Below are 18737 nucleotides of genomic sequence, written 5' to 3' on the forward strand. Positions count from 1 at the left end.
GGGTTTTTTTCATGGTACGATCCACAGGATCTACATAGGAATATATGATAATATTGTATGCATGTATGCAATAATCATTCTCTTTCTCGACAGACTGTGCCATACCTATTTAATTATATTCACTCTAAGATTTTTGTTTAGACCAAGTACTATGAAACTTTCTCTTCCTTATGTGGGTCTGTAGAAGTCAACCCAAAATACTGATGAAAGCATTGTGCAGCGATTAATCTAATACAACATTTAAGACTGTATCACATTTTTCTTCTGCATTTTAAAGACCACAGTCTCAGTTTTATTTTATTCTTGATGGCTTGCTTCTTATTTAAATGTTTAAGACAAAACCTAGACTTAAATATCTTGAAGACAATAGATTTTTTTCTACCAGATATTATTTTTCTGTAAGTATTTAACGAAGTCAGAACTAACAGAGCAGGATTACCAAACCATGGTATTCATATCATCAATTCCATATTGATAATCATCATATCATTTCAAAGCAACAAATATCTAGGGGAGATCTTGGAGTAGCTGTTGGAGATACCTACCAGGAAGATCACCTAATAGGAAAAGCAATACAGAACACAACCAGCACTGTACGTACAAGTATACATATACATCCTCCCAGCTTGTTCTGAAGAATCTTCATGTTTGTTGTATGCAGTAGGACTGGCAGAGCAATATAGGAACGTGTCTGTACTTGTCTGAAAAATACATACTACTTCCACACACCACTTTTACCAATAAGGAAATCCTTGCATATGAAAGAATATAAATATTACCCTCCAATTTTTATCAGATTTCTGTTATAGGCTTAATAAGTAAAATATCTCTCCCTTTCCAAATTAATACTACATTAGGAATAAGAGTCAATACGACAATTTCATTTCCTTTACTATATTTCTGAAACACTAATTTATTTCCTGACAGATACTTTCACACTTATCACAATTTTTTCAGGGATCAAAACATCATCTTAATGCTTTGCTGACTTAATATCTACATAAAATCCTTCTACCATTTTCTATTTTAAAGGGAATTGCCTCCATTTACTAGGTTATGTAAGAGACAAAGTATGGTTAAAACTTGCTATGAACCTTTGTATAAAGCCTTTAATATGAGCCTTCATTTAAGCAAGTCAAGAACATATTGAAAACTTACCTGGAATCGATAAAAGGTACCATCATCCTTCAGTGTTAGAACATGGTCTGAGATTGGAAAGAAATAACCATGTGCTGCCATCAATGTTCCCAAATGTAGAGCTTCCACTGTTTGAAGAACAGAAGAAAGATAAATTTTAAAAATTAAATAACTTCTATTCAGCACTTTAGTTTTCTTGTTCAGATTTACCTCATTTCCTGCAGATAACCACATGACTTTCAGTCAAGGTCCTGCCATCATGAAAGCGCTTTTTCTGTGTAATATAATGATGCAACCAAAAAAAAGCCCTTTCCTCTCCTTAACATGTAGCTATTAGATGTCCCATTTGCAGCTGCAGTTCCACTCCTTACATCAGCACTAACAGGTAGCTACTACAACGTTCACTCACTTGTTTTGAAGCTGAAAACAGCTATCATTTTTACCCTGATGGTGCAGCCTGCTTTTCCTCTTCATAACAGTTTCAGATTATATGACATAAAAATAGTTGATTCCAATTGCAAGATATTGTCCTCAATAGCTTTAAAAGAACTACAGTAAAGGACAGAGATTTCCTTAAGTTTCTCATTAATGGGAAAACAATAAAGGATCGCAGAATCACAGAAAGGTAGAGGCTGGAACGGACCTCTAGAGGTCTTCTGATCTAACCCCATGCTCAAGCAGGGACACCTAGAGCCAGTTGTCTAGGACCAAGTCTAGGTGGCTTTTGAAATCTCCAAAGAGGAAGACTCCACAAACTCCCTGGGCAACATGTGCCTGGCCTCCTTCACAGTACAAAAAGTGTTTCCCAATGTTCAGAGAGAACCTACTGTGTTTCAGTTTCTGCCTATTGTCTCTGGTCCTATCACTGGGCACCACTGAGAAGAGCCTGACTCCATCTTCTTTACACCCTTCCCCCAGGTATTCATGTACATAGATGAGCTTCCATCTGAATTTTTTCTTTTCCAGACTGAACAGCATCATTTTTCATAGGAAAGATGCTCATAGAAGCCCTTAATCATCTTTGTGTCCCTCTGTTGGACTCTCTCCAGTGTGTGCACATCTTTCTTGTAATCGGTCCAGAAGTGGACACAAGCACACAGGATGAATTCAATTCACTTTAATGAACAAAACCATAATATATTAACAGTTGGATTTATATGAGTTCTTGTATTTTCAGTGAATCCCTCTCCAGTATCAGGCCCTGAAGTCTCTTACTCAGCATTGTCATTATTTGGCTGACAAGAACACGATGTTGCAGGAAGAGAACAGCATTAGTGTCACGCTCTTGTTGCAGTATTTAAGTCCTACTATCTCTTTACCATATTTCTTTACCAACCTTCTAACAACTCTAGTACATATCCTTAAAATAGCATAGCAATTTCTGCAGTGACATAAAAAAATTCCTAGCATAACCTGCTAATATCAGCCCACAACCACTGAAACATCCTGGAAAGCGCCCTGGAGAGAGCCCTGAAGAGCCTTAGAAAGGAGCACAAAGGTTTCTGAGCTATATGACAAAGCCAAAAGAATCTTGAATCTAAAATTCAGTGTGAATCCAGAAAGTATGCAGAATCTGAAAGGATGAATATTTGCATTATTGAAAACACATTACATCTCTACAACATAAACAGATGCATATTCATCCTCTAAAAAGAAACCGTTTGTTCCTATTGCCTGGAATTTGGCTTTTGCAGCACAGATCTGCGTTGTCCTGCCTCTTTAAAACATGCGGCATCTGACCAGCAGTCACAGCACCATCGTGCAAAAAGAAATGCGAGTTCTGATATCTGTGTGCTTGCCAACAAACACAGAAAGAGGGATTCACTTATGATTCATGTGTTATTATTTTTGATATGAGAAGGAAACACAGGTTTGTTTACTTACCTATACTCCATAAGCATCCCAGAAAATTCCCTCTCAGGAGATACAGGAGGCGGAGTGGGCCATTTTTAAGATAACTAAAACCAGCAAGCATGTGAAAGGAGCAAGAAAGGGGATCTGGACAGTACTTAACTGAGAGCATGCAACCCTACCAGGGTTTATTTGATACCCAATAATATTTGTGATCTCTGTGTTTAGCAAACTGGTCCTGCCTCTCCAGCAGGGCCATTGTCTAAGAAAATCCAACACGCATTCTCTGGCAGTGAGTCTGTCCTGCTACAAAATGCCACAATCCTGTTAATAAGCCTTCTCCCTGTCTCAGTCTAGAAGAAATCTCTCTAACAGAAGGAAGGTAGTTGCTACACAACTTGTGCTTGAGATGTCTGCAAATTCCCATGCAAATCTTATCGTAATTAATGGAAGTCCATATATTGTTGTTAGTCATTTATTTCAAGCCACTAAATTCTATTATACAGTGGATCAGAAAGTTTGAGTCAACGCTTTCTGTAGTGAGTCAGTTACTGAGGTTCCTCTAATTTTCATTCACTTTACCTAATTTTATTAAGCTATTCTTCTTCACACTGCAACTTATTGCCAATTCCAAAACCTTTATGTTTGCAGGTATTATGTATCTTCATTAAATGAGGCAAAAATAAAAGGAAGAAATGCGCTGACATTTTTTAGAGAAAGGATGTCTTAGGTAAGGGTGACAGGGCTTGCCAGCCAGCTCTGATGCAGATGAGAGTGCATTCTCTTCAGACTTAGCAGAAACTAAATAGGCTCCAGATTTAGTTCATGTTCTGCCTGGATTCTGAAACGTAGTATTTTTCAAGATCACAAGGAGCTCACATTATTCCCCTTTACCTGCCAATCTTTAGACCACCTTTGGACTACCATGGGAATAATATCTCCACTCCAATACAAGAATGAACACATCAACAAACTTAAGTGAGCCCAGTGGAGGATCACCAAGATGGGTGGGGCTATACATGCCCTGTAAGGAGAGGCTGGGAGAGCTGGTTTTGGTCAGACTGAAAAAGAGAGGTGCCTAGCAGCATCCTTCCAATGCCTAAAAGGAGAATATCAAATGAAGGAGCCAAGATCTTTAGAGTTGCATGATAATAACAAAACAAAACAAAAGAGAAAATGGTAATATACTAAACCAAGGATAGTTCTAACTTCAGTCAAGAAGCAGAAGAGGCTGCCCAGAGAGGATGTGAAGTCTGCACCTTTGGAGAGTCTCAAGACCTGAATAAATAAAGTCCTGAATAAATAAAGTCCTGGGCAACATGTCTGAGCTTACACTTGACCCTGCTTTGAGCAAGGGGTTAGAGAAATGGAACAAGGAGCAGAAAAAAACAGATGGAGACAACTGGAGAGTAAGTTATTTGAAAACTTCTGCCAGAGCAGCCTATAATTCTGCAAGGTTAGCTACAGTAGGAGTAAGAGCTTATATTTCTCTCACTGACCACTAAATCATATACACAGGTATATCATCACTACTAGATCTCTATGCAAAAAATGGAAAGAACAACCTGGCCTTCTCCAGAAGCCAATTAAGATTTGAAGAATTCCCAATAACAGCTTATATCTCTTCTTCAGTTATGTACAGAGATTAAGATGGTTTTATTCTCAACCTCAGGCAATCTCATTCAAGTGAAAGACAAAACGTCTTCATGAGCCTGTTGTATTTCAACAAGATCACAGAATCATCTGGTTGGAAGAGACCTTTGAGATCACCCAGTCCAACCATTCACCCTGCACTGCCAGGGTCCCTAAACCATGTCCCTCAGCGCCACATCTACACATCTTTTGAACACCTCCAGGGATGGGGACTCCACCACTGCCCTGGACAGACTGCTCCAACGCTTCGCAACCCTCCCTGTAAAGAAATTCTTCCTGATATCCAACCTAGATCTCACCTGGCACAACTTAAGGCTATTCCCTCTTATCCCGTCACTTGTTATATGGGAGAAGAGACTGACCCCCATGTCTCTACAACCTCCTTTCAGGTAGTTGTAGAGAGCAATAAGGTCACCCCTCAGACTCCCCTGGCTAAACAACCCCAGTTCCCTCAGCCACTCCTCATAAGAATTGCTCTCCAGACCCTTCACCAGCTTCATTGCCCTTCTCTGGACAAGCTCAAGCACATCAATCTCCTTCTTGAAGTGAGTGCCCCAAAACTGGATACAGTACTCAAGGTGTGGCCTCACCGGTGCAGAGGGATAAACAGATATGAAATATTTTATATAAAATGTTGCTGCGAGTGTAGTTTTGATTCCTAATGTGTATGCTGTTTCTGGGCTAAAAGCTCAGAAAAAGCTTAAAATTCCATAGTTCACACTGCTGTTGAACTTTATTTAGCCGAGTGGGTGAAGCAAACAACACATGTACATAGCCTGATTAGCAATCTTTTTCGTAAGAAGCAATACTGCCCAGCCATCTGCTGTGCTATTACAAGGAGAGTGATCTTGATGGATTAAAGCTAGTCACTTTTAATATACTTTGTTCCACAAGAAAGTCAGACATTTCAATGCTTTGGGACAATACAAACTTGATGAAATTTAAAGAATGAAAAATATATTCTGGTTGTTGAGTTTTCATTTCATTTTCTTTTTAAACATAGTGCAGTTCTCTCCTTACTATTGTATGGATTGATGATAGTTCATTCATCTTAAATTGCACGATACGTTAATATCAGTGGAACAAGTTGGTTCTTACGATAACATCCACAGGAGGGATTAAAAGTATAGATGTTCCTTGTGTTTTTTTGGAATAAATGTGTCCTTTAAGGGGTTTCAAAGCACAGAAGCATGTTTTCAGTGATTAGTGTGGATTCCTTCGCACATCTCAGCGCTTCTGGTGGTGTGGTCTCTATTATAGTTACAGTCTCACAACACCTGAGGTGGCTTGCAGTAACCTCTGAGGGACTGAGGAAAGGAAAACAGGGTATTTCACATTTCTGCTCCACTTTAAAACAGCATTTTTCAGAGCCTAGTTTAGGTTCTTTTGCACAGCTTGGTCTTGGAGAAAGACTTCCTACAAGGAACATGGCTTGAGGTAATTTGTGTCCTTAAAATTGCTATATGACAGTGAAAAACCTAAACTTGCAAGTTTTTCATATACTTTTTGATACAAGAAAAGTCAAACAAATGAAAACCTCCCTTTCCAACAATAAAGTGTTTTTCATTATTGTTTGTTATTCTTGTACTGGAAAAATGAAGCTACACAGGGTGGAAGAAATCCATCAAACTTGCAAGCATGAGATAGACTTAACTACCGGGGGGGCAGGGGGAAGGGAAAGAACCATGGCAAAATTTTATCACTAGATAACCAGTTCATTCAGCTTGTGATAACGAAAAGTGGCCTGAATGTGTTTAAAATTGCCTTTAGTTTCCCTGTCATCTCTCTCCTCAATTTTTAGAACTACCTACCTACATCACACCAGCAATCAGGCCTTCCAGTGGTGGAATTTAGCTCTGTACCTATCAACCAAAGCCAGCATTTATAAAACATTTCTTCTAATTTCACTATTACTACTCTTGGTTTTTTTTTTTTATTTTGCAGAAATCAAAGACTTTTTCTATTTTATTACTGATATCTCTTGTCTCTTTAAATTAAAATGATAGAAGGATGAAATCCAGACTCCTCTGAAGTATGGGTTTCCTGTTTTTTGCACCGGCACTCCCTCCGAAATTACAACTTTTTAGTTTGAGCTTTAATTTCCATGTTTCTTAAGGCAAAATACAGAAAATCAAAACCTATGCATCTTGTTTCCCCTAATGATAGTCTGAACTTGTCTTCATAACATATTTCATAACACCTCACTCATTACTCCCTCCTGTATGAATATATAAAGTCATATGTGCACCCTTTCAAGCCAACCTCATAAAGACAAAAGAAAAAAGATATTTACAAAACAAACAGACAGACAAAAACCCAAGAAAAAATCCCCCACCATTACTGCAAATACGATACTTTTGAAAATTCTCGCAGAGGAAATCTTGTTCCACAATTTTAAGCATCTGTAGAAGAACCAAAGTGTTGGCCATAGACTACTTCTATTCAGTAGTAGAATTATTATTCTATTATTTCAGATTTTCTTGTATACTGCTCACCAGTCGCTGCTAGTACACCAGAACTTCCTACCTTCTTCTCCAGTAGCTAGGTCTGCAGATGTGTGATCAGATTGTTTGACTGCAAACCTTTGGTGGGGAACTATGTGATATATTCTCCGTGACACGTGACACCCAGGAATTTGTGCAACTGAGTGTCAGTCAGAAAACATATTTTTCCTCATAGTTCCCTCAGACATGGTGCCCTGCATGATGGCATGCTTCCCTGTCTGCAGTACAGTGCCACTGCTTCTCTTTTTCTTTGGCAAGGCAAGGCAAGGCACAGCTAACCACCTGCCAACTCCCCTCTCAGTCAGTTGTGTTGGGACATCACAGGCACTGGAGCAGTCACAACAGCACGCTCCAAGCATAAAATCAACAGGCACTGACACTGCCAGGTATGTGTCTGGGGTGGGGTTTCAAAGGAGGAGACCTGTGTTCAGGGCTTGGCAGATCCAGGGCATGTGATAACTGATATGGTTGATGCACCACTTGGATTTGTGGCCAGCAAATAGCAAGAGTGGGCACAGGCTTTTCCAGTGCACGAAAGACTTGTTCCTGAAGGAACTACAGAAGATATTATTGAATCAGAGGGATGTCCGCTAATGTGGCGTTTCAGAAGTTGGGTAAGGGTAAGCAATAGGTAACTCTAAACTCTTTGTATGATTACTTGATTATTTCTGTTTAAGATGAATCATGACACTTTTTTAGTCTCTGTTTTGATATCAATTGCTACTATATCAAACATTAATTTTGTATCATTGTCATGCATTGCTATCACTATCATAATCACAGAATACCCTTTTATGACCAGGTAGTTCAGATCACACAAAGAGCATGCAGCAGAAGCAGCTAGAAAAATAACTGCCTCTTTCACTGCACTCAATACACTAAAGAAGAATACAATCTTCTTTGTGACAATTTTCATACCTCCATCAAACTGAGAGCATAAAATGCTGAAATTACGGTATTTCTTTCAATGGGAAGAGTGCTGTTCTTTTAAAGTCCTGCAGGAGTTAAAAGCTTTGTAAGTAAATTGGTGTCACTGAGACACACATCAGGGAAAAATACTATGAAAGCACAGGCAAGGTAACAACAAAGAGTGTGGACGTAGTTTTCCAGGGAATAACATCGGAATATGATTCCCCATCTGATCAGATACAGTTGTCTGGGATACATATACACAAAAATACAAATCCTGGATTACTATCGGGATCACTTTAAGGGAGTTCTCTTCATCCCTTATTTATAATTAATTTCTTTGGCTGGCAAGTCCCTATCCACACCATCCACATAAAAACGAAGGCTGAGGGAGTAAACTTTCCAGAGGTGGCAAAACTCCATTTTATGCCATCCCATATTCCTATAGTTATACACCGCCCCCCACCCCCCAAGTGCTCACTTCGCTCCATTGCACAAGAGTTACACAGATAATTGTAGAAAACTGCCATTTCAGTCAGATAAACTCTGCTGTTAAAAATACAGAAATACTGACAAAATATAGCTATCAAAAATTGCTCAATGAAAACCCATTCATAACGGCTTTTTTTTCCCCAAAAATAGAGGAGGGCTCAGCGAATGACCTATTTCTTGTCAAGTGGCAGAATCTGTATGTAGAAGGAAGAGATAACACTGATGCCAACAGCAGCAGCAGCAGCAAAATCTATCAAAATCTTTAAAATAAATTGTTAAAATAGCTGGGTCAACATAATGGTCACTGTGGTTTAAGGCAAGTCAAATATTAAATTGCTGAACTCTGGCCGTAGTGTGCAATTGAAAGACCTTAACCAAAACATTTGAACTTTATTTATCCCACAGTTACTATGACATAGTTGTTGCTTATTACATTTTTGCTTTATTTCATGCTAGTCATTATATTTGAAGATGTAAATAATTCCACAGTTTCAAGACGCAAAGATTCTACGTTTGTAACCTTGTTGTTTGTAACCTTTCTAATATGCTTAAAAGCTATTAGAAGTTTAAGTTTTCCGGTTTATCTAAGGTATTACCTTAAAGCAGGCAGTAATTAAGAAGTAAACCTTCAAAAGTCAGTGTAAATTACATGTTATAATTTTTGCATGCTTCACTGAGGTGATTAGAATCTTTTATGGTTTGGCTTTTTTTTAATTAATTTGAGTTTCAACTTTAGTGAGAACAGTACTTTTTTTAGCACCTATAAAAATCAGATTCTATTTTTACTATATATTTTATACTTTGCAGATCCAAGTGTTCTGAAAATTAGGTCTTACAGCTACAAAACCATAGTAGACATGGCTCTTGTCACCCACTCTTCCACACAAACAGTGAAAATCCCGAAAATTTATTAAATTTGAATGCAAAGAATAAAATTAGAAGAAAGGAGAAACATTAGAGGGAGAGCACCTGAATGAAAAACACGTGAATTAGATCCAAGCAGCAGCCATAAGCAAAAGAGAATCAGAAGATATTCTATCCAGTAAAATCAGGGAATGAACCATGGAGATAAAAAGGAGGGGACAGTGCATGGAAGGGGAAGGGAGGGGAGAAAAGAAGGAAATAATAAGAGGGAAGGGAATATAGAATAATGAGAGAGCACCTAGGAATGATTAATCTGTCCAAGATGAAATGTCAAGCAATGTCCTTTGCATAGTAAACTACAGCACCCAGCAGTTCAACTAATCTTGAACCGTCACTATGCTCCTGTGTGAACAGCGTTATTTTTCTACAAGAAAACCGAATACCCTCTTAGGGACAAATAGCAACAAAATCAAGAGAAGGCCTTACATTAACCTTCTATACTACATACAACGTGCAACTACCAAAACATTTTTGTTTACTTGACTATAAATAGCTGCAGCAGCTGTTGGCAAGATGAAATAGGATTTCAATTATTTTATTCAATTATGTTGTCCATATTTAAAATCTCACTTCCACCTACTTCCACTTTCCATTACTATATAACACAGTTCTCTGGGAAACAAGGAAGGAGAAAGCTAATGAAGTATCTAGAAAATTATTTACCTGCTTTTAATTAATTATGTCAGTATGCATTGGGAATTGGTAAATATTCTTCCTTTCTAACCCCCAAAACTCCAAAACCTCCCAAAGGTTCAGAAGGAGGCTGTCAAACGGTAAGAAAAGCACAAAAATTCCTAGTAACCTTAGTAAAAATGAGATAAAATATTTTATTAGGAAGGTCATTATAATTTATTTTATGCAATTACTTAATGAGCTACATTTCTAAAAGATATAGAGTTCTCCCTAAAAGAGCGTACCTTTTCTATGATACCTCAGTTGTATTTTCATCCTTATCTAAGTCAAAAAACATGTTTTATTGTTATTACCAAAGACAGTAACATAACAGTCTCTGACTGTGCTGAATAATCAAAAGGTGGTAAGTACCAGCATGGAGAGTTACAATGCAGCAGACAAGATGGGGAAGGGATAATATTCTTCAATCAGCAGGGTTTGGTATCCCAAACCAGTTACATTAAAAATTTGATTGATTAGTAGGATGTTGATATTGGCTTTGCATACATTTGCCTTACGCTGAGATATTGGTTCCATATTCTGAGCAATGGCATCAAGGAAAAGAGATGGGTACCACACCTGGAAGGAGATAACCAGTTTAGGAACATTAGTTCCTTAGATGAAAAATTGTGGAGAATTTTCAATGAAAACTAGGGAATAAAAATTGCCCAATTTGGGATTTGATTCTAAAAACGGATTATAAAGGTTTCCAGCTTTATAAATAATTGGGGAGAAGCCAGTATCAGTTCTGAATAACTCATCTCATATATAGATCTAGGCTGAAGCTGTGCACTTCAAGGTAACTTAGTGGGTAAGGATTTCAGATGTGTAATTCACATTTCTTATAGCCTAATTTGATCTGTGACAGGAAGGATTAAATACATTCCTTCAACTGGTGCAACAGAGCATCTCAAGTTCTTTCCTATGAAATTACTTGAAATTACTGATTTTTATCTTCTATTATCTGGATCTGGTAATAGTTTTAGCATTAACTTTTTAATCTGAGTAGGCTGCTTCAGGCTGTTTTTTCTAATCAGTATTTTGTATTCTATTCAGTATGCCTTTCTTACTCTTCACTCAGTAGGACTCTCAAAGACCTCAGTGAAATACTGCCTACTATATTCTAAAGAAAATGCTGATTGTTGGTGTCAATTTTTAAAATCTAACTGGATGTCAGACACTTTTTATAAACTAGCTTTTGGATTTAGCCCAAGATATAGCTTAAAGGCCATGTTACACATAATCCCATTTAAAAAGGCAGCTCATTAAATCGCATTTCTTTTGGAATTAATGAGAAAACCTCCAGCCTTCTGAGGGGCTGGAATTTCACCCTTAATGACTAAAAGGATGAAGGAGTGGTTGTTTTGTGAAGGAATTACACTTACCACTGAAAATAATTTTTAGTAGAACTTGGGAGACTTTAATATTAAAGGTATGAATTGTTTCTTAATAAAAAGAAATAGCTTTGCAGACATCACCATGGAATCAGGGCTAGCGCTAAACAATGAAATCTACAAACTCAGTTGAACATTTGCTTTTAACCAAAAGTAAGCAAACACCAATAGAGTTCTGTTTTATACAGGAAATGTCTATGCCACCCAAACTCTAGTCAAATCATTAAATTCTTTGGGTTTGAAGGGCCCTTAAAGATCATCTTAGTTCTAACCCCACTGCCATGGACAGGGACACCTTACACTAGATCAGGTTGCTCAAAGCCTCCTTAAAACCAAAAGAGATATATTTTGAATTTGTATGCTACTGACAATAGCAAACAGGTTGGTCACAGAGTCAGTGTTACAAACCACATATATTTTGTCATACCAACAGCAGTAATGCGATTTTATTCTTACCATTATACAGTAAGTTATGCTAGAAGGTGGCAAATTCCATACGTATGATCTTTACTCAATTACTCTAATATGGACATTCATTTATAAATTGAACAGATACAGTATATTAGTACTTTATAGTTAATTCAAAAGTTTATAAAATTACTTTAATGATTAATAGGATTAGGTATCTAGACTAGGCCTATTTTTTACCTGGCTAATATAACCTATTATATTGATAAACATTTTAAGATAGTATCTTTCACAGTGGTTTCTAAAGGCATTTCAGAGTTTACAGCATTGTATTAGAAATTAATCCTGATATCTATAAGTGTATTAATTACTAGGATGAAAATAACATGAACTATTTTATATAGTATCTTGTAAAATAATGCCACCTTAAGGCAACCAGGGAGAAAGAATTTGATTTTGACATGCTTAGTATAGCGAAACAGGTTGTGACAGTTTGACCTATCTGCCTATGTAAAGGGAGTGGTTTGCCGCTGATACCACGATCTCTTTGTATCTCTACCAGATGCAAAATCTATTCCTTCCCCGCAAGTGTAAAAACCTGTTCATTTTTAACCAGCTGCCACACTACTAAACATATCAGAAGAAATGATTTCTCCTTGAAAGGAGATTGGAAATGAGCACTGATGTAGCCTACCACCTATCTACAAGCGAGAAAATCAACTGGCCAACCTAGGAACTTGTTAATCACCTTCAAGAGTAACTAAATGGAAATGAGGCTGCTGAAACAGTACTGGCACGTGTCGATTGAAAGCTCACTTCAGGCTGGCCCTGCTGCTCTCTATGCTCCTAGGAGATTTTCCTAACACATGCAGTCTACACAGTGTAACAGATTACACCGAACTGGAAAAGGCTTCAATGGAAAAACATGAAATCCATTAAATCTGATTTATCTTGCCACAACTGAATTACAGGCAATACACCTGTGTCCACCATTTCCAAAATCTATTTAAAGGCTTCAGGCAAATAAAATAACTTCTGCACGTGAACGTTTATCATTGCAATCCTGAAACCACAGCAGCAGCTAGAAGCTCACCAATTGCTACACACAGTTAAGTGCCACCCACGCTACACATAACTAAAGGAAAACTGAACCCATATACTCTTTTTTCACTTGAGTATCACAACATTAATACTATTGGTATTGAAGCAGTGTCTGTGAATTTTGACATTTTCTATTTCCAAGCAGATTTCTTGTTTTACTTTCTTTCTGTTCATGTGCAACTGAAGTCATTATTCCATTTAAATGTTACAGGACCTGACAAGCTCAGATCAAATTCCCCCAGCAGAAGAAAGTTATTTGCACTAGAACTGATGAAGGTTCATGAGGTCTGCCTCATCAAACAAAGTGTGCCCAAGATTCTGTTAGACGTGAAAAAAAGTGAGTGTCTTGGCATTCCTGGGTTCTTATTGTAAGGGTTATGGTAAGCGTGCAGGCAGTGTAAATCGCTTTTATCAGCTTTTTGTTGGTTTGTTTTGTTGGGCTTTTTGTTGTTGTTGTTACGCTGATAAATGGGATGCATTCTACTCTTGCTGTATTTCCACAAGTTTTGATTAACGCAGACTAGAAACCTAAGCCTGACCTTTCCATTCCTTTCCTTCTTCCTTTTCGTAAGAGGCTCTTTTCTCCATTAGCAAACTCTGGAGGAACTTCCCCTTCGTCTGCAGCTGTCTGGCACTGTCTCCCAAATGGCAATCATTCAGAACATCTCTTCCGGCTCCTGCTCTTTGCTGCTACCCTACTGCGTATGACTGGGGGAAAAGGGCAGAAATAACTTAGAGCTGACCAATTCTTCAAGTACACTTTCATACGCTCAAATAAAAACCCTAATATTTTCCTTCTAACTCTTTAGAGCAAGTACTGTGCATTATCGAGGTCATTATTAATACAGCAGCTGCTGGTGAGATATTTTACTACAAAGCAAAGGAGGAAAAGGTGGAAGAAACACAAACAGATGTTGTGCTATTGAGTCTTCCCTTTTATTGCACTGGATTAGTGACCACAGTTGACATGGCTGCTGGTGGACATCTAGTTACAAATTACCTACATCTGTTAAGTGAAAAGATTGTTAATGGCAAGAATTGAGGTTGAAAGATTACAGGAAGGTGTCTATTTCAAGGTACAATCTTGTTTTTTAACTCACGATGTTTGATTCAGTAGAGTATATGTTAGACTCCAGTGTAATTCTTGATGTCCAAGAAGCAGTAGCAGACTGCCTCAACAGACTGCCAAAATGAGCTGGACCAAGGCAATCTGAATGCAAAGGCTGCACTTTCTGGAGCTGGCTGTGATACTGTGGCTCTGCTAGAGTAACCATCCAGTAACGAAATGCCTTCAGCCAAATTCAGTTGGCTTTGCAAATATGCGTAAATTACGTAAGTAACACTCGTGAGTAAAGGTACTGTAAAGGAACAAGGGGATGACGGCTAAACATAACCAACTTTAAAGGGCTCTTACTGAGTCACCTAGATAGAAATTCTTTATGGGCTGACTTAAGGATGAAATGCATGGTTGCGAATAACACACATTTCGTTATGAAAATACTTGAAAACTGACACTGTTTTTTCTCTTTAAACACACCATTAGCTTGTTCAATGCTAGGGAATAAAGAAATCAAGTGTCTGCCCAAAGGGCATCAAAGAAATCAGTACAAGAACTAAGTACAGAATTCGTCTCTTGGCAATTTCAGCTGACACTTTAAATCAGCTTATCTTTTTTGTTCTATTTTCCCCCTAAGGATTAAAAGGACTTCAGTCTCTAGTGTGGTCAGTCTGGTACATTTCACGGCACTAATTACCACTTTAAAAAAGAAAAACACAATGTAGAAAAACAGTAGATTTTTCCACATTAAGAGTAATTGGCACCATAAGTGACAACTCAGCACTTACCCTCTAATGGTCAATTCAACAACCACACGTCTAAGTGACAAACTACAAGCCTTTATAATTTTGTAAACTCAGTTAATTACTTCTTTTGGGGTTGAGATCAAGCTTATTTTTATGACTGAATTAAACTTCCACATTAAAAATAAATGATAATTTCTGTTCCTTAAAATTTTACAGATGAGTTGTAGGCTGAAACACAAGCATTTGTAAAGTACATATTGAAAAGCAAACAACATAACAGCAACTGTACATTGAGCACAGCTATTTTGGGCACAGGCTCTACTCTGCTCCACTGAAATAACTTCAAATCTGGTACAATTTCGTAGAAATGAGCCATCATCTCCAGTTTATTTTCTGCATGGAGATTTACTTACTGCAGCAAGCCAAAATCTTTCAAATCTTCCACAGAAAATGATTTTCCATTTACGAAAAACGTGCAGGTTGTTTTTGACTGGCAATTTATGCTTGTAACTATTTTTTACTTGAAATCGTTTTCACATTATAGTTTTACACTTATTAACATAGTGAAAACAAATGTTGCTGCCAGACTTTCTCCCGCCTTTGCTCTCCCACTGTCCATAAAGCAGCACTCTTCATTCCTACTTCAGTGGTATTTGAGTTTATTACCTATGCAAAACAAGGGAAAAAATTGTACTACAAAATGTGAGGGTGTTCTTCGTTTCTTTTTTTTTTTCCAATATAAGGTAGCACCACTTCCTTCTTACTAGTTCTTTGGTTTACTAAAGAACAAGTTGAATGAAGAGGTGAGATGTTTTCACCCGGGAGAATGGAAGGCTCAGAAGGAATCTTATCACTGTTTTCCAGTATTTAAAGGGCAGCTACAAAGAGAATGGAGACTCTCTTCAAAAGCAGCCACACACAGAGGGCAGGGGGCAATGGGCACGATTTGCATGGGGAGAGATACCATCTTGATAGAAGACAGACATTTTTTACAGTGACAACAATCAATAACTGCAACAATCTCCAAGGGATGTGATGGAGTCTCCATCACTGGAGGTATTCAAGATGCGACCTGACAGCGTGCTAGATAATTTCATCTAGGTTCTCTCTCCCATGAAAGGTGGGTCCCTTCTAACCTGGGCTGTTCTAAGATTCTGTGAATCTAACTGTCTATTTACCCCTTAAGTCACAATTTGCATGTTGTGCTTGCACAAGGAGCTCACAGCACTGGTAGATGAGGTGTGCAAATAGTCCTTTAATTTTTCTGGACATAGTAGAATACATTCTTAAACTATATGAACCAGCGTCTACTTTATGTTGCTTTTATAGGCATGTTGGTGATATCAGAATTAGATGGGGATATAATTTTTAGTGCAAACACAAGCATTATTTATTTCTGCATTGCAAATTGCAGAGCCTCACAAGAGGCTTTCTAACAGGACCCTATGGGGGAGTTTTGAAAGACAGCTATCGTGAAAAACTCTGACACGCTGGTGAAAAGCGAGCAGAAGATACTGGAAATCCAAATCATGGTGACACCAGTTCACAGAGGTTTAGAGCATTTCCACAGGAAATTCTAATTTGCCCTGTCTACAACTGTTAACAAAAAGGTTTCACAAAACAGATTATTTTCAGAAGCTTTGTCATTTAATTAGCTCTTGCTCACCATCTGCAAGGTTCACTGCTATCTGGCGATTCTGAGCACTACCTAAAGACAGCATTTAGGGTGATTTGCCTTCTGAAGATCCAGCTCCAGATCGCTGACTTTGGACTATGACTGACATGCACAAGATATTTTTGTCATAGTAGTTTTTTCCACCCATGCTATCTGAAAGGATAGAACCCAGCTTAAATTAAATTACTGTGATGCTCTGGTTACATACGTGAGTAGTTTGTGTGTTTGCTTAATTTTAATTGGATATCAACATAGAGAACCATGTTTTCTGTTTAGTTTAAGATTTCTTCTATTAGAATTTCACAAAAATTCCCAGATTATCTGAATGACAACCTATCCTAGTATTGCAATTCTGGTTTGCAAATAAAGGTTAAGCTTTCATATCAAATAAAGATAAAACAGCAATCTTTCAAACTCTGATAAACATAGATATGTGACAACTGAGAAATACGGTATCACACACAGGTCTCTTGCGACCTCCACTTTATCTTCAGGAAGCAAACATAAGACTCTCTGCGTAAAGCTACATAAAACTAGAAGCAATTAGTGATATCTTTCATGTAACATACCGATTAGCTGTGAACTGTGTACTTCTGAATATCGAAATACGTATTTATAACAGTTCCTCATTATTCAATCACAGTTTTAAACACAATGATTTTGCTTTTTGGTGAATTCCACAATGATCATACTTTCATTTCTAACATGACACAAAACCACATTTTTAAATTAAAAAACAAAAAGAAACAAAACCATAAATTCCATTCCCAAAAATTTGAAAAAGTCTTTTTAATCATGCTTTAAGGACAGAAGATTATCTTCCCCCTCACAAAAGATAATAGGAAGTTCCACGAAACATATTTTATTTCTGCCATTCAGCATTTTCTACTCGAAATCACTCCTTCCTGTAAAACTTCAGATCAAGTAACAAGATTCTTATAAATCAGGGAAACAAATATCAGTTATGCACCAAACTATGTTTGACTTCTGGACGCTCAAGAAACCTGTGGCAGAGTTTGCAACCAAAGCTTTACGTCCACATTCCAACCCAGCTGATTGAGTAATGAACTGTTCTTCCTCAGCACAGTGATTTTATTTACAGTTCACTTCCCATTTAAGATGCTATAAGAGTGTTCAAATTTAAGAACAGAAATGCAGCTCTGGGTAGTAGTACAAGACTGTATTTTATTAATTATAGTTGTTTATCATGTATTGAAAAATTCTGTTAAGAAAACAGAACTTTTAACTATTTAGCATTAAGCTGAGTAAATTCCTCATGGAGTAAGCAGCTATCATTTTCATTATTAGCCATTATCTTGTTTCCTGGTACCTGCTCAAATAAAATGGATAACCCAAATCCTCAGATTCTTTGCAAAGCTTTCTAAAATTTGATGCTGTCTGGTTTGCTATTGAAATTACACTTGTCAAATGATGCCCAGCCACCCTCACTACAATGGAAGACAAAGTCAGGTCCAACCATTTGAAAAGACAAACTAGAATTTTCAGACAGGAAAAAAAGAGCAATTACCTGGGTCTTCTATAGATAAATTCTTCGTTAACCATTGAACAATGTCTGAACCTAGGAACAAAACAACAGGCATTTTTAGATTAGCATGTTTTCCCTAGGCCAAATAATACTGTTCTACCACAGAAAAGGGATCATCAGGTTTTGCTCATTTTTTCTAGAAAAAACTAGACTATTCTGTTATATTTCTAGGGTTTGTTTTTTTTTTTTAGTCACTTCTTTCTTTAGGCCAAGACTCACAAAATGTAATAAAAGTGCATTAAAGGTATGATCATAGCCTGCATTTCAAATATTACATTACTGTAAAATTTACATAGAAAAACACAGACTTTATTAAGTTAATACTAAGATTTATTGTTTGTAATAATTAGTTACAAATAAGCTTATAAAAGAAGACTAGAAAATGTAAATGCAACACACATCATGATTGCGTAATATATGGAGCATATGCTGCAGGCTTAAAACCCTTCTTGAGTTTATGGCATTACGAGCTCCTCCTAAGAGCTGCAGTTTGTGCTCAATTTTGCCTCCTGATTTTATAATCTTTAACTATCGGTTCTGCTGTGGTGACTTTCAACCCATTCCGCTGGCTACCAGGAAAAGCATGTTCAGTTACCTAAACATGTGCTACCGATGTTTCAAACTCCACCTCACGGATAAGCTTTAAGATGGATAAGAATTAATTTTCC

General features: G+C 37.4%; 1 protein-coding gene across 1 annotated transcript in view; it reads right to left on the minus strand.

Moving 5' to 3' along the window:
- The window catches only part of RGS7 (regulator of G-protein signaling 7), an 85898-nt gene extending 67774 nt beyond the window's left edge, over positions 1-18124 (minus strand). The window contains exons 1-2 of the mRNA XM_010141059.1: positions 18052-18124; positions 1159-1265 (exon numbers count right to left, since the gene is read on the minus strand). Of these exons, the coding sequence (XP_010139361.1) occupies positions 1159-1265; positions 18052-18124 (180 nt within the window). The remainder of the gene's footprint in view (positions 1-1158; positions 1266-18051) is intronic.
- Between the last annotated feature and the right edge of the window lie 613 nt (positions 18125-18737).

Source organism: Buceros rhinoceros, unplaced genomic scaffold, assembly GCF_000710305.1.
Source record: "Buceros rhinoceros silvestris isolate BGI_N320 unplaced genomic scaffold, ASM71030v1 scaffold11948, whole genome shotgun sequence".
Lineage (NCBI taxonomy): Eukaryota > Metazoa > Chordata > Aves > Bucerotiformes > Bucerotidae > Buceros > Buceros rhinoceros.